The sequence below is a fragment of the Gracilinanus agilis genome, chromosome 5 (genome assembly GCF_016433145.1).
Source record: "Gracilinanus agilis isolate LMUSP501 chromosome 5, AgileGrace, whole genome shotgun sequence".
NCBI classification, from domain to species: Eukaryota; Metazoa; Chordata; class Mammalia; order Didelphimorphia; family Didelphidae; genus Gracilinanus; species Gracilinanus agilis.
The window spans coordinates 192,673,340-192,690,973 of NC_058134.1; the positions used below are offsets into that span (position 1 = coordinate 192,673,340).

At 34.2% G+C, this 17,634-nt stretch overlaps 1 protein-coding gene across 2 annotated transcripts in view; it reads left to right on the top strand.

Annotated features, from left to right (window-relative positions):
* Window positions 1-17,634, top strand: part of EPS8 (epidermal growth factor receptor pathway substrate 8) — a 108,384-nt gene that overhangs the window by 58,094 nt on the left and 32,656 nt on the right. Inside the window, exons 14-15 of one of the 2 annotated variants that reach the window (XM_044678798.1) lie at window positions 5,601-5,784; window positions 11,750-11,883. In XM_044678798.1, coding sequence (XP_044534733.1) covers window positions 5,601-5,784; window positions 11,750-11,883 — 318 coding nt within the window. The remainder of the gene's footprint in view (window positions 1-5,600; window positions 5,785-11,749; window positions 11,884-17,634) is intronic. The other variant, XM_044678799.1, reaches the window with a different exon arrangement.

Here is a 17,634-nt window from a genome sequence, read left to right on the forward strand (position 1 = left end):
AGTGAAAGTATGAGTTATAGAAGAGAAAGCTAGAGTTGAGAATTTATTAACTGAAGAATGAAGAAATATAAGAAGTAGATTCTGGACCATAGCCTAAAATATATAAATGAAGAGATCTTAGCCAGGAATTGAATGTACCTAACATGGGCTGGTAATAATACACTTGCTTATGGTTTTAGAAATCTAATCGAAATCACTTTACACTAAAAAATGGATTTGTAGAAAACTATATGTATATCTGCCAAGATACCTGCCCTGGAGTGTACCTACAATTTAAGGAAAATAATAGCAGTACAGATACTCAGAAATTCACAAGAGACAAAAATAAAAATCCAAGAAAAGAACCAGCAATAAAAATGAAAGGCCTCAAGTATTTAAAAATGTACATTATATGGGTGACAAGCAGAATGAAGTAGAAATTTTGATTCTCCAAATGCAGCACAGGGGGTTGATAGGCTTAGATAATACCCCCAACTAAAATATGACTTTGGAGGGTACATCTTGCTCAAAAGGAATAAGATATATTAAGTATATGTATTATGTTGGGAGATTTTGGGTAATTTTAGGGAAAAAATCATATATATATATATATATATATATATATATGTATGTATGTATGTATTATGTGAAATAGGCTTCCAGCACCTGGCACATAGCAGGCACTTAACAAATGTTTATTGATAGATCAATTGATCTAAAACTGGTAGGGACCTAAGAGAACATCTAATCCAACCCCTTAATTTATAGATAAGGAAACTGAAGCCCAGAGAGTTAAAGCAAGGCACAAGACAGGAAGGAATATATAGTCACAAAACCTAGTAGTAATAGAAGCAATCTTTGAAGCCATCTAGTCTGATCTCCTTATTTTATGGAAAGACAGGAACTAGAGGAGGAAACGTAGGGCAAAGCATTTTGGGAAAGGATCAAGAAAGTTTCTGCCTTATATATAATTGATATATTGTCTTCAGAGTATAATACAGGTACTGGACAGAATGAAAGGAAGTAGATGACTGCTTCAAGAAACAGATCAATAGGCTAGCATGGTGACATAATATAATAGCGATGAGAGACAATTATTTGGACATCTCCTGGACTGTGCTTTCTCTGCATAGAGAAGAGCATCTAGAAATTTTGTGATTTACCTTAGTAACAACTTCATTATTCAAAATACAGGAGCATCTGAACCTAATTGCCATAAAAAATTAGGTTTAGGTTGCTAAAGAAGAAACAATGAGAAGTTTGGGAGGAGGAGACAATTTCCTCTTGGAATTTGTGAGTGAAAAGAGAAAAACCAGGAAGCCTCTGACATCCATGCTAGCTATTGGCAGAGCAGATATCAAAAGTCATGGTCCAAAATTCTTTGGGGAAAGGAATCCTAGGATATTCCCAAGAATGAAATTATGATGCTACTAAGAGAAACAGTTTTGATGAGGAAAAACATGGATCATTTCCTTACGACAGATATGAATGTACAGATCAATCAATTTTGATTTTAAAAGACATCTAAAGAAAATGGTAGTAAAGGTGGAGAGCAAGGGACAAAAATCCAAGCAAAGAAGGGTAATATCTGTTGGTCTAATGTCTGCCAAATGAGTCTGCCAAATTTCCAAAGACAAAGTTTTATTTTTGTTGTTTATGGTTGCTTTTGACTAAGTAGAGGAAAAGTGAAGGATCAAAGAAGGGACAGAAACAGCTTAGGGTGGATGCGATGGTAATAATTGAAGAGAGGGGGAAAAGCAGAGCTGCTCACATCATTTTTTCCTTCCATTTGTCAAGGAGAATGACCTTTAAACTGAAAAGAGGCTGACTAAAAATGAGGACTGAGAGCTGACACCTAAGCTAAATAGGGAGAGATAGTACAAGATTAGCTGTCTTTGATGAGTTCAAGTCACCAGTTTCAGACAAAACTACTTCCCAGAATACTGAACAGAGTGGGAACTGTGATTGTTGTCAGGAGTCTTTGAAGAATTAATAGAGTTGTTCGAGTTTCAAGGTAGTATCCTTACAGTACTGGAGATGGATACACATCTGTTACTTTTTGAAAAAGGAAAATGAATGGAAATGGCAAACTGTAATAAATGAACCTGAGTTTTATTCCTGATAAAATTCCAGAAATTATTAGTGAACCTTTGTAAAAGACACTGATGATTACAATGAGACTGCGTGGCTTCCTGAAAAACAAACTCCCAGACTGATCTCATTTCCTTCTTGGATAAGATACTTGATTGATTGTTCATGGGAATGTTGAAAAGACCTAATTTTCCTAAATTTTCACAAAGTATTTAGCAGTGTTTCTCAGGATTTTCTTGTAGATAGGAAGGAGAAAATAAAGATTTTCTGCCTTTGTCACCATGTAGATACCAAAAGAAACCATATAGGACTTGATTGTTTTCTGTTTTTGGTTTCAAGGAATGTCAAAGAATGCATCACTTAATGGCCAATTATTAAGGATGCCTCTCTTTACTTAATAATAATAATAATAGTTCATGTTTATGTAGACACTTTAATGTTCTGAAACGTTATTGAAAAATAAATAATTTCAGATTAAAAAAAATTTTTGTAATTTCCTAACTATGCCACTAATTTATTTCTACAATTGAAACAACACACAAGCCATACCACTTCCTTTTCACCTTTATTTAGACACTATTTATTTTAGAGAAACATGGAATATGGTTTTGATTTCAGAAGAGAATAGAGCATAAAAACTTGTAAACACTACAAATTGCTTTTAAAATACAAAAGAATTTACTTTTTGGATCCTAGCATTATGAACAAGAAACAGCAAGAGAGTAGTTAAAGAATCAGCATTAAAGCCAGAAAGGCTTGGGTTAAAAATCCTACTTTTGATAACATCTTGCCTGAGTAACCCTGGAAAAGTCATTTTCACTGTTCTAGAAAATTCTCTATGATTATAAGTTAAAGAAAAGATGCTATCCTACAGTGATAGGAGAATTTCTTTCACTCAGGAATTCCCTACACTGATGAAATCATAGATCTAATTTCTGTATTGTATTACACAAATGTTTTTTAAAAGAAGATTAAGTTAGTCACCTAGCATTTACTATGTATCAAATATGGGTTATAAAGAAAAATAGAGTCCCTACTGTCAAGGAACTCAGAGTTTAATGGGGAAGAGATAAAAACAAACAAATTATATACAGATAATCAACAGAGGAATTGCAGTAGCATTGTTGGGGATTTAAAAGGGCTTCTTCAAGATGGCAGAGGTTTAGTTGAGACAAAGAAATTCAAGGAAGCTAGGAGGCAAAGATGTGGAAAGAGAGAGTACTAGGCATAAGGGACAGTGAGGTTAATGTTTCTTAAATAAGTGAGTTATGATAGATTTAATAGATCTAGAAGCAATGCATAATAAATCTTTTCCTCCAAATTAACTTTATTAAATGTATCAGATCTAAAATTAACACAACCAGTTTAAACTATGCCATTCTTCACCTTGAGTTCCAAACAAAATGAGAAATTACATGATTTCACTTATATAAAAAGGATATATTATAAATGCCTAAGAAAAGCAGTGGTTATTTGAGATTCTAATTGTTTAAAGTATATTGGGAAGTGGAAGACATATTTATCAGATATCCATATTGATCCAAGGAATGTACTACCACACTCATGACCAATGGATAATATGAGACTACTTATTGGGCAAATGATAAATACTGGAATGTGCTACATTTCCGAAGTTGTCACGCTGGGGGCTCAGAATTCTTGGATTCTGAGATTTGCAGCTGTATAGATGTTGTCAGAACTTTAACTAACCCAGAGATGCCTACATAACTTTAAAGATCAATAGCCTTTGACTGAAGTGACCCAAGGAGTGAATTCCAGTTACAGGACTTTAGATAATAAGCAGCATGTATCAACATAAATACATCAATTGGTTTATAGTACGAGGGCATTGTGCAATATGGATTAAACCCTGTAGCTAGGTAAATATTAAGACTTAGCCAAGCTGGACAGGAAAATCAAGTACTTTAGCATCTGGATTATGTAAGCAAAGGAAAAGGCAAAGTAAGACAAGACACACAAACACTTCAAAGCTTCAAAACAGTCATAAGCAAATCACATGTGGGCTAGCTCCCCTGGACTGCCTTAGGGAAGTGAGTGGTCAAGATGAAAAATCTATTCAGATATTTAGAAATAATGAAGAAACTTGCAGAAAGATGAAAATTACATAATTTTAAATAGTTACCCAAGGTAAGGGTTTAAGTCATAATTGAGAGCAAGAAAAAGAAACGACAGTAGAAAACTCTAAATACTGTTAGAAGAGTCACGTCTCTTTCTATGCTTCGTAAATGAGAAATTCATATATAGCTAAAGAAATGGTCATTCTTTTCTGAATTGTTTGGGAATAATGGAGACAGATTGTAATTTTAAGTGTGTTCTGTGGTTTATTTTCCTGATTAGAATTGAACAGGTTATATGTTGATGGCTAATCACCTTGATTAATTTTATCAATCTGCATAGTTTAACACAGATGATTTTGGCATATGTGTCCTTTACTAAAATAGAATTCAAATGTTAGAATATGATTACCCTTTATATTGGCATGAAGTATATCAGATATTTAAATTTTGTACAGTAGTCTAAAATACACCAAATTGTAAACCTTACTAGTGACTTTTTTAAAAGCCCTGCAGTTATCAGAAAATGGAGTTAATAAATGACATTATTTAAGGTCATATAAAAACTATCATTTATAATGTTTTTTATAATGTTTTTTTCCCAGTTTACTGCTTTCCTTCTAATCTTAGCTACATTAGTTTTATTTGTACAAAAACATTTTAATGTATTCAAGATTACCCATTTTACATTTTATGGTGCTTTGTATCTCTTTTTATTCATAAATTCTTCTCTTAGCCTTAAGTTTTATAGGCAATATGTTCCCTATTTTTCTAATTTGCTTATGATATTTCCCTTTATAACTAGGTAATATATCCATTTTAATCTTATCTTGGTAAATTGTGTATGATATTAGTCTATCTCTAGTTTCTGCCAGGCTGCTTTCTAGTTTGCCAAACCATTTTTTCCAAATAGTAAATTTGAAATTAAAAAAAAAATCCCCAAAATTTGGATCTTTACTTTTGCCAAACACAAGGATACTATCATCTTTTATAACTCTTTATTGTATGTATGTTCTGTTCCACTGATCTACTTTTCTGTTTCTTAGCCAATACCAGATAGTTTTGATAACTACTGGTTTATAACTGATTAATAGAAATAAATAAGACATAGTTTTATATGTACAGATCTATCTTCTTATCAAATAATGCCTACTCTTAATAGGGAGAAATGGGTAGGGAGTGAAATGAACATTTTAATGTAACAAAGAAATACATACATAAATTTAAATTTCAAAAAAGTTCCATATCATATTGTACCATTTACATTAATATTGCTTCCTAAGTACATCAATGTGTAATTATTTAATATAGTATGTACATATTTTCTAGAATTAGTTTGGGGGAAGAATCAAAAGGAAGAAATAATTATAAGCAACACATGCATATGGAAATGGTTTGTATACATATGAGAGAAATTCTCTTAAATTTAATTGTTTACATGTCTTGTGTCTTTAGAGCAGAGTGGCCCAAAGAACAGTTTATTCCACCATATGTACCCCGTTTCCGAAATGGTTGGGAGCCTCCTATGCTGAACTTCATGGGAGCACCAATGGACCAAGACCTTTATCAGTTGGCTGAATCTGTGGCAAATGTAGCAGAGCATCAGCGAAAACAAGAAATGAAACGATTATCTGCAGAGGTGAGAACTCTCCATATAAGTTAGGACCCGGTTGTGAAGGACTTTTAAAACTAACCAGAAGAGTTTCTGTTGGATAGCAGAAGCAATCTGAAGCCACTGGAACTTGTTGAGAAGGGAAATGACATGATCGTGCCTGTGCTTTAGGGAAATCACTTGAGCAGCTATGTGGAATGTGGACCCAAGGAAAGAGAGACTTGAAGTAGAAAGATCAACTTGAAAGCTATTGTTAAAATCTAAACAAGAGTTGATGAGAACCTGAAGAAAGGTAGTTGAGTGAGCAGAGAGGAGAAATATATGAGGGATGTGGAAGATATAGAAACAAGAAGATTCAGCAACTGATTGGACGTGTATGGTGAGAAAGAGTGAAGAATTAGGGATAATACTGAGGTGATGAACTTGGGTGACAGGAAGGATGGAGGATAGCACAGAAATAGGGAAGCTCAGATACAGGCTGGTTTTAGGAAGGGGAAAAAATGAATCATTTTAGAGATTCAGCTGAGAGAGGGGGACAGAGGGCTAGAAGGACTCTAGACAGTCTTTAGGTATACCCAAAGTTAAGAAAGCATGATGTGAATGAAGAACCAGTGAGGTAGACTGAGAAATAATTATTAAACAGGGAGGAGGAAAATCAGCACATACAGGGCAGTGTTAAAATCTGAGAGAGGAGATTATTCAAGAAAAGAAGTTGTGTTACAAACAGATCTAGAAATATGAAGATTGAGAAGAGACTAATATATTTTACATTTAGGCATTCCCTAGTAACCTTGGAGAGAACAGTTTCAATGAAATGAGGAGGTTTGAATTCAGATTACAAAGAACTGAAGAAGGAAGAGGGGTGTTAGTACAGGTAATGAATATACATAGGTTTTTGGCTATGAAAAGGAGGCTAGATATAGCATGATAGCTTGAGGAGTCATTAGGGTACAACAAAGGTTACTTAAAGATAGGGGAGACTCAAGAATACTTATAGGCATCAGGGAATAAGTTAATATATAGGGAAAGCTTGAAGGCAAGTATAGATATAATAATAGTGGAAGTAGTCTAGTAGAGAAAATGGGAGGGGATAGGAATAAGAGTTTGTGTAAAAAAGCTGTCGTTGGTGAAGAAAAGAAGGCTCATCTCTTCTTTAGAGACTGGAGTAAAGGAAGAATTAATGAGAGAGATGTCAAGGAGTTTAGAGTTGTAGAGGAGAGAACAGGGATTTCCAATAGTTGGACCACAGATATTATACCTGAGTGAAGAGTTTAAATGGGACAGGAAGCTATAAAGTGAGATCAGAGACAGTTTGTCACACTTAAAAGTATCTATCCATTCCTTTCCTACATTTTCTACCCCTTTTGAATATGAGAATTGGCAAAATAGAGAGGAAAAAGGAGAAAGTATGGCTGGGCAGCAGGAGGGAGTGTATAAATATCTATATGCATGTACATTAGTGTGGAAAAACTAGGAGGCACAATGAATCCTGCAGTTTTTTTCAGGCACATATATAACTTGTCCCTTCTCTATAGAGATTCTGTGATGTCTAGGATAGAGATTTTTAACATTTTTTTGTGTCATATACTTCTTTGGTAGTCTGGTAAAGCCTGTCATTCTCTTCTCAGAATAACATTTTAAATGTGTAAAATAAATATATAGAATTAGAAATGAAAACATTGAACAGCTATAAAAGCATTTTTTTTAAAAGTTCATGGACCCTTGGCTAAGAACTCTGGTCTAGAAGTCTAAACTGCAGTTTGAGATGTATAAGAGATTGTAAGAAAAATAGAATCAATTGGACACAGAATGTAAAAGGACACAGAATATGGCCAGGAGCTGGGGAGGAAAACTTTTGGCTAGAAGTGATTTTATGCTTATATAAGCTACATAGAAATCTTAAATATGGTGCCCCTGATATTTAACTTTCACTGGCTAATTGATGATAATAGTATAATTCATTACAATTAGTTTACTCAGAAATATTTACTTTGGTAGATAAAAAAGAAATTATTTGATGTAGTAATAACTCTAAAAAAATCTGTATTTTTGCAAAACATGCAGGCTTCCATCATTTTAAATATGGTTTGTATTAATATTTAGATTAATTGACTTTAGGCCCCCTGAAGTCTATATTGGGAATACTTCCAACACTATTCATACTTGTTTCAGGAAGAATTCAAAGGGACAGCACAGGTAGCACAGTGTTTCCCACCATTCCTAATTTTCAGGAAAAATTGTTTTTCTGTGATCCCGTCTGACTTGTTATAATGTAAAATGACCTCTAGTTTAGGTTGTACCAAACCCATTTTGTGGGGTGACAAGCCTGAGGATATAGATAAGATGAGTACAGTCAAACTGGAACAGAAGGCATGCCTCACATTCTTTCTTCTGATCTCCTTATTACCCAAAGAACAAAAAAGCAGATAATTAGTACCCACTTTGAATGCTACTCGGTCCTTTCAACAAATGTCCCAATGTTATTGCCTTTAATACTGATTATTCAGAATGTGCTTTAAAATATACAGAAAAATGAGTTAGCAGCAGATAGTAATTCATATGTAGATGCATTATTTTTAAATAGGAACATGTATCTAAATTAAGTTTCTATTATCGCAGCTATATAGCAGCAAATTCAAGTGACTTGAAAAATAAACTTGTCATTCTACCTTTAGAAGAAAACAAATTAAAAATATGGCTTGCAGTAGTATATCTGTTCCATTCTTTTCATCTCTGTGCATCCTCAATAAACACACATTTTTAAACCTCAGTCATAGATGACTAGTAAAAAGGTGGATCTAATCAGTTGTCCTTTTTTTCCTTTATTAAGGAATAGTAAGATTACAAGAGTAAACATTTATAGTCTTTCTTATTTTTATACTATGACTTAAATACCATTCCTATGAAATTTCCTTTTTCTTGGAAAACAGGTTTTCTAGAAAATGTGGCTTTTCAGTCATGTCATGCCCACTAATTATGAATATGCCCCCAAGGCTTTGTCTTGGGCTTTCTTCCTATACAATCTCAATTCTGGTCTTATCAAGTCCCATAGATTCAATTATCCTCTCCTTGCTGATAATCCTTTCTCTTGAGCTCCATCCAGACTTCAACAACTCTTAGTTGGACATTTTGAACTAAATAGTCCATTGGGATTTCAGTCTCAGAGATTCCCTAAACAGAACTCATTTCACCCCAAAATCATTCCTTTCCCAGGCTTCCCCATTGTCATGGTTGTTTTCAATCATGTTCAATTCTTTGTGACCCCATATGGGATTTTCTTGACAAAGATGCTTGAGTAGTTTGCCATTTTTTCTTTGGTTCATTTTACAAAGGAGAAAATTGAGACAAATAGTGTTAAGTGACTTGTCCCAGAGTCACATAGGAACTGCTTGAGGCCAGATTTTAACTCAGAAGATGAGCCTTCTTGCCTCCTGTCTCAGCACTCTTATCCACCATGGCACCTAGTGACTCCATTATCATTGAAGGCGCCAGTCACCCATGTTTATAATCTCGGTGGCATCCTTAAATCTTCACTCTAATCCCCTATAACCAATCAGATGCCAATGTCTTGGGATTTCTACCTCCACAACATCCTTTACATACATCCCTATCTCTCCTTTCACACAGCCATCACCCTGTATCAGTCTTCTCACCATCTCATCTGAATTCATACAGCTGCCTTTTAATTGAGGTCACTTCATTCCAGAGCACAACTATGTCCACCAACCCATTCAATAAACTCCAGTTTGGTAATTAAAGTTCTTTATAATCTAGCCCCTGCCTACCATTTTAATCTTACACATACTACATTCAATGGGTAACCCTAGGTAAGTCACTTAACTTGACTGCCTTAGTTTTGTCAACTATAAAATGAAGATTGTAGCATTATCCTCATTGTTGTGAGGCTCAGATAATGTAATAATTGTAGAGTGCACATCAGTGCCTGGCACACAGGCACTTAATAAATGCTTGTTCCCTTCCCTACAACTATCAATGGTCTTGCCACACTAGCCCACTTCATCTTCTGTCTCCATGCCTTTGTACTAGTTGCCACCCAGGCCCAGACTACTCTCCATTTTCACCTTCTCCTCCTAGAATCCTGGACTTTTCAGCATGCCCCTCCAGTGTTGCTTCCTATAGGAGACTTTTCTAGTCTTCCTGTTTGCTAGTATCCTCACTTCTAAGGTTTATGAGGCTTCTACTACTTATGCATCATGTCTGCCTTCATGGATATTCATTTTGGGTCCCCCTTTAAATTGTAAGTTCCTTGAAGATAGGACTGTTTTGTTTTGTTTTTGGTTCACTCTTTGTATCCTTAGTGCCCTGACTACTACTTGGCACATATAAAATCCTTAATAAATTCTTGTTCATCAATTATTGCTTTCAGCAGGCAAACATTTTCTGCTTTACAAATGTCTAAAATTTAAGTCATGTGAAAGTTTTTTTTCAGATCCTAAATCTAAAAACAGCTAAAATCTAAAATCTAAAAACCTAAAAACCTAAAATTTTAAAAAAATTTGATGATTCTAATGAATAAATTAAATATTCCCACTGAATGATAATAATTTAAAATGGAGAATTATCATAAAATCACAGATTTAGCAGAAACTATAATTTAACCCCTTCATTTCACAGATGAGAAAACTGAAGTCCAAAGAGATCATAATTTTCCTAAGGTCATACAGATTCTAGGTCTTCTGATTTCAAAATCATATTTCCTCAAAAAATAAAAGTCATACTATAATGGCTTATCTTAAATTTTTTTTGATTATGTAAACTACTTTCCATGTCTTAACTTGTCATCCTAATTGTTTAATATAAACTTACTAACAGAGCAGAAGAGGCAAACATGAACCTGAGGAGCCATTAAATTACTTCTAGACTCAAAAATGAGCTAATTATTGTGGTGGGGTATGACTTATTCCATCTCCAGAGACAAGGGGAGTAGGGGAGAAAGGGCAGTGATGATTATGTATAGCTGGTCACTAGGACCCTCAACAAGGACACCAACATCCACGGGTGTTGCTATAGTAACAAATACTTCTTCAAAATTATAATTGGTTGAAAAATGTTGAGAAAAGGAAATACAGCTACCCACATATTTAGGAAGTTTCATGCCTTGAAATAGGTCAAGTAAGAGTTATTTCAAATATCTAATGAATGTAGTAATTTCAAGACTCCAAGAGGAGGCCCCTATTACATGTTAAATGTAGACATCTTTCCCCAGTTTTACCCATTAAAATTTTAACTGCCTCCTGTTATCAGCACCTGTTATCATCAGTTCTCTTGTATAGAACTAGTGAATCAAGTTGAGTTAAAGTATTACTAGCATATTGTGAATAATAGTTTCATTTTTTTATCTGTAACTCAATGAATACTCACATCAATGAGTAATTCGAGAAATTCCAGTGCCAAAGCTGGGTCATCGTGTTATTTTCACTAATTTCTAAACTTTAGCATTTTCTTCACCATACTGTCAAAGAGGTCTGTGACTCACAAAAAGTTAAGAATCCCTGGTTTAGAATGAAGATTTTGCATTGATACTGATTACATATTTGAAGCCAACCTTGTGATAAAAATATAATCCCCATATTTTATATTAGCTAAAATAACTGTCAGCAACCCAAAAAGTGAAAATGGTTCCCCAATTAAATGAATATCCTTATAGATAGGGGTGTATTAGAGCCAAATCAAACCAGCTCATGCATTTTGAACATTTTCATCTTGGCCACTGACAAGTACTACAAATCAAGGCTTGATTTATTATTTTGTTGATTGTATAGTTTTAAGAAAATGATGAAAAATGTTAATAATGTAATTAAACATAAAAGTGTGTTGTCTCTACATTTTCTCCCCAGGAAATCTGGTTGTTAAATGTTCATCAAGACAACTCTACTTTTTGAATAAGTAATCTTTTATTGACATTGTGCTTACATGAAAGAATAATTTTTTTTAATTCCTCATCTTTTTTTTTTATCTCTTTGTCTTTCAGCATTCTCATGTACCAGAGCATCCTCCACCTGATGGGTACGCATTCAATAATACAGTTTACAAAAGAGGGCCTCCGCCGGACCAAGGGGAAGCTGCCCTTGCTTTTAAGCAAACTTATAATCACCATGTAGATAGGTAACATTTAGTGACCACCACTGAGAATTTGTGCCTTTATCCATTTTTTTCTTTGCCAACTGAGATGATATAATCTTCTCTGCTTCTATAAATGTCAATCTACTAACAATTTAACAGCAACAGGTATGATGTTGTTATTACAGGAGATGACATCTGGGTGCAGGTCCTGGCTCTGACCAATACTGGCTTTGAGATTCTGAGCAGATGCTAGGCAGTTAGCTTTGGTGGCTCGTTATAGAGAGCTTTGGACCAGAAGTCAGAAAGATGTGAATTCAAATCCAGCCTCGGATACCATCTAACTTTGTGACTCAGGGAAAGTCATTGTCTGCTTTGGTTTTATCAGCTATAAGATGGAAAGAATAATAACATCTGCTTCCCAGATCAAATGAGTATGAAATAAAAATATTTGTAAGGTGCTTTTCAAGTGTTAAAGTGCTATATAAATGCTAGATATTATATAGATAGATAGATAGATAGATATAGATAGTTCTCATTTCTTCTAGCACGTTGCCAAAAGACCAGCTATGTAGCTGCTCATCTCTATTATTATTAATTATTTTTAAATTATTATTAGTAAAGCTGCAGAGACAATGCTGGAATTTCCTTGTCTGGGTTAGGTCCCTATAGATTTGAAATCATGGATCTAGTATCTCTTTGTATTCCTAACTATTTAAAGGCTTAGCCATTTTTTGAAAAAACTAGCCTTGAAAGTGGAAAAAAATCACTCAATTCCATTTGTCTTGCTTAGGGAAAATATCTTTAGATGAGTTTGTCTCTTATTAAACCGTAGGTCCCTTTTAGAACTAATGAGTTAAGTAAAATTCACGGTGTTAAGTCTCTAACGCCTCTTTTTGCTTTCTCAAGTTGAAAGAACAGAACTTTACTGCTGGGATTAGGATAGAAATGCTTATAATTATAGTTTATATATATTATAATCATTTCCTTGTTTCATCTTGAATTTTTATTATACCAAATAATATTTTATCTGTTCCTATATATCTAGCCCTTGTTTAACATTTTCCAGTAGAAGTGAGGAAGGAAAGACAAGGGGAGAAAGGAATTGATTCTGACTTATAGCACCTGCCATTTGGGGAAGTAAAGTAAAACAAAGGAAGGTAGACCAATAGAATAGTGGGATAGCCCAGAAGGTCTCTGATCCTTGGGTGATTTGTACCCACTTAGAAGTAAAAAAATATAATTAAGGCATCCATTCTCCTTTGTAATTCCCTATTCAAACCTTTGGTTTTAAAAGTACTTTTACTTTCCTAAATTATCTTTTCCATTCATTCATCTCATTATGCTGCTATTTCGTATAGTAAACTTAGGATAAAATATTCTTCAGGGTTTTTTTCCTACAAATTTAATATGTGATACTTTGCAAATTCTTTCAGAACCTATATAATGACTACAGTTTTTACATTTAAGCTTAATAAAATTGCATGTCTTTTCATATCTTACAAAAAATGTAAGATAGGAGTTAATAGTGTCCCAGTTTTCAACTTTAAGGAGGGAAGGGGTCTCAAAAAGTTGAATTTGTCATTCCTTTTTTTTTTTTTGGCCCAGGATTATGTGGTAGAAGTAAGATTCAGATGATCGATTGGGGAGCGGGGGAACTGCCTATCCATTTTGCTTTTTCTTTCTCTCATCTCATTCACTACTAAACACTTTTCAGTCTGGCTTCAGATTTCATCAGTTCCCCAAAATTACTGTCTTCTCTCAATCTTCATCCTTCCTGACCTCTCTATAGTATTTGCTACTTTTGGCCACCCTCTTTTCTTGTAAACTCTATTCTCATTAAGTTTTCATAACCTTTTCCTTTCTTGAGTCTCCTCCATCTATCTTATCATTCATTCTCAGGTACCTTTGCTGATTCCTCAACTTATACCTTCCTCCACTAACTGCACCTATGCCCAACATCTTGGTTCTGGGATGTCTTCTTTATATATAGTCTCTTGGTGGCCATGCCATTTTCCATGAATTAGATTATCACTGCTTGGAGGATGACTCCCAGATCTAAATGCCCTTCCCTAATCTCTCTCTTGAGCACTAATCTCCTATCTCCAAATGCCTGTTAAACCTTTCAAACTGCATTCTCTATGTGCTTCTCAAAATAAACACATCCAAAATGACACTTCTAGAATAAAACGTTAACCCTTCTTTTTAGCATTTAAAACCCTTCATCACTTGGTCTGAACTTGACTTTGCAACTTTATTAAATCCTAGTACCCTATATGTAAACTTTAATCTAACCAAACTGGCTTTCTCAATTTCTCATCTATAGAGCCTGACTTGCATCTCTTTGCCTTTCCTCTGAGACTGAAATACATTCATCCTCACGTCTGCCTCTCTGAACCCTAGTTTTCTTTAAGGCTTTCAGGTCTCCCACTATATTCTACAAAAAGCCTCTCCTGATCTAGTGCCTTTCCCTTAAAAACTATCTTTTTATCTCTTTTGTATTTATTTTGTATCTTCCTTTTTATGAACATGTTCACTTCTCTGAATACAGTCCATAAGAGTAGAGACTTTAAATTTTCTCTTTTTATTCCCAGTGCCCAGCATGGGACTTGATATATAATAGCCATTTAATAAATTTTTATTAGTAAATTATTTACTTTGTAATTTGAACTAAATATAATATATAAATATATTTGTATATAGTAAATATAAAATGTATAATTATAAATAAAATAATTATTTCAAGATGAATTACAAAAATGTAAAATAAAATGTAAAATGTTAAAATAATCAAGCAATTAATATAATAATCTACAACATAGTATAGTATTATATGTATGTACATATGAAAACATACACATACATATTTGTGTGACTTAAAGTGGCAAAAACATTTTTAGTTATTATCTGTAAATGTCTCTGTATTTTGAAGTTTTAAAAATTTCATTAAATGTTTCTTGGATTTAAGTAAATGATCTTTTTACCTTTTCTCCAGCAAAGTTAAAACAGTTATCAAAATGTGATAACAAAAACAACAGATTACATATAGCATTTTTAAATTTACAAAGCATTTTCTCTATATTATCTCCTTTGAACCTCCATATTGTTGGTATTATTATTGCTGTTTTATAAATGTGGAAATGCCCAGAGAAGTTATTTGTCCATTGTCACACAGCTAATATGCAAGGGAGGAGGGATTTGAACTTAAGTTTTCTGGTCTCCAAGTTCATTCACTATGCTACACTGCTCTCTTCTAGCAAACAGCTAGGTCAATAGCTAGAATAAATACAATCTAGTGTGCTAGAGGTCAATGACGTAATTCAGCATGTTGGAATCTTACAATTTATTACTGTTATTAACTATAGTCAGCATTTCAGCCATTGTTTCCATTTCCCACAAATTTTTAAAATGCAGCATTATTGATTAATAATTAACCTTTCTAGCATTTGTTTTTGGCAGATCTTTTGGAAAGGTTTTCCATGATATTTGTATAATAACCAGGAAAAATGTGAATTTAATCTATGGCTCAGCCTTGTAAGCTCTGGAGTCCTCTAACCTGAGCTCAAACTCAGGTCCCCCTCCCCCCCTTTAACTTCTTTTTCTTTTTCTTGTACTATTCTATCCAGACTTGCCTCTGGGAAATCTCAGTTATAGCTCAAGTGTAGCTTGTATGTGTAGGTCTACCTTCAATCAAAAAGCATTCATTAAGCTTCCCTGTTAGGTACCAGACACCATGCTACATTCTGGGGATACACAGACCAAAATGGAGCAGTCCTTGTCCTCAGAGAGCTTGTATCCCATAAGGAGAAATAATGTGTCTATCTAGTAGAAATATTCAGTCTACATATAAAATAGCACAAGGTAATTTGAGGAGGTAGGGTAATAGCTGCTAGGGGCAAAGGGTGGGGGGGTTTGGAAAAGGATTTATGTAGAAATATTGCTTTAGCCAAAACCATTCCTAGCTTTGTTTTACTTTTAGCCTGTCCTTAAAAAAAGGAAAAATTCCCAAAGGAAAAAAATGTTCCAAACAGGTAATGAAGGGTTTCTTTTATAGATTCGGAGAAAAGGCACCTTCCACAACGATCTGTTTCATAGGTGTCCAAGTCAATCATTTCATTCATTATCAGTCAGTGCTGTCCTCTAGGAAGTGCTAAGGGAGCATGTTTATATTTCCCATAGGAAGAGGGAATTAGAAGTTCCAAACAAAGCCTCCCTACTCCAAGGAACCTTCTTGATCCACCCCAAACCCTCCCAGGTGTCTTTAATCTCAACTGGTACCAATGAGCATAATCTCATCCTCTATTGGGGAAATTCTTTCAAAGCCCCAAATGGAAAATTATCACCTCATGTAGCTCATCAGGTTTATCAGGGAATTCTCATGACCATCCCCATCATTAGTACTGTAGGAATGTAAAGGTCTCTGAAAAATCTTCTCTTATTTATAGACATTTAGCATTTCTATCACAATTATTGTAATACCAAACAATTTTAATTAGGTACCAAGAAAGAAGTACAGATACCGCATGAATTCTCACTGCTCAGTGAATTTACCGTGTCATAGTTTACACTCTGACATTTGAATAATTATTTAGAATCTGGGGAATCGTTTTGGAGTTGTTTTTAAACTGCTGGTTCAATTTTCTTGACTTTTACATTGAACATAAATATCAAGCTCATTATTCTTCTTCCAAATGAGAAATTGAAATTACATGTTCTGATACATTATAGATTTTTATATAAAGTCCTGGATAGATCTAAACATATTTCTAATTGTTATTTTCTGGTTGACAAATATGGTCAGTGTTCAGATAGCTGGTGTTATGGTCCTCAAGAACACTTAATTATTTCTCTGAGGCAGGTTGAAGGCTTAATTCGACCTTGAAAAATGTTGCTACAGAAGTCTGTATTTTCACAGTGAGAAAACTGCCCAGTGAGTGCCCAACAGTTATCTCACTCTGTGTTCCAATATGGCACCCTTAGTTATTTATAATAATTAGACCCTGGGTAAGAGAAAAGTGGTAATAAAGGAGGAGAGCTGAGTAATGGAGAAACTAGAGAAGGAAGCATGTATAAATGAAATATATGTAATAATATTATTTCCTTTAACCCATCTTCTCTGTCCAGCCTTTATCAAAGTAGTCAGCTCGTTAGCCTATAACCTTGACCTGATTTCTCTGGGACTCTGATAATAGTAATAGCACTGTAAGACTTGCAAAATGCTTTTACAAATATCTCATGATTTTAACATGGAGAGATAGATGCTATTACCAATTAATAGAATTAACTATTAATGATTAATATTTGGTACAATGTAATAAAAATTATTAATTTAGTTAATTTACACATGAGGAAACCGAGGCAGGCAGAAATTAAATGACTTGCCAAGGATCACACAATTAATAAATGTCTGAGGCTGGATTTGAACTCATGTCAACCTAACTCTAGACCCAGTGCTGTATATGCTGTGCCACCTTGCTGTTAACATATATGAAACTGGTAGACCACTAAAATTCCTAGATCTTTTTCAGTGAAGCTGCTGTCTGGGCATGCCAGCCCATCTTGCACTTTTGAAGTGGAATTTTTCTAAAAATACCTACAAGTGTAAGACTTTATATTTGCCCTATTAAATGTAATTTTTCCAAGTTTGGCTCAGTGTCCTTGTCTGTCGAGAACTTTATGGGTTTTGTCTCAGTCAGCCATCATTTTTAGTTTTATGTCTCCTGCATATGATAAGCGTGCAATCTCTGTCATTCTCTGCATTTATCTCTGCCATTCATAATGATGACAAACAGCAAA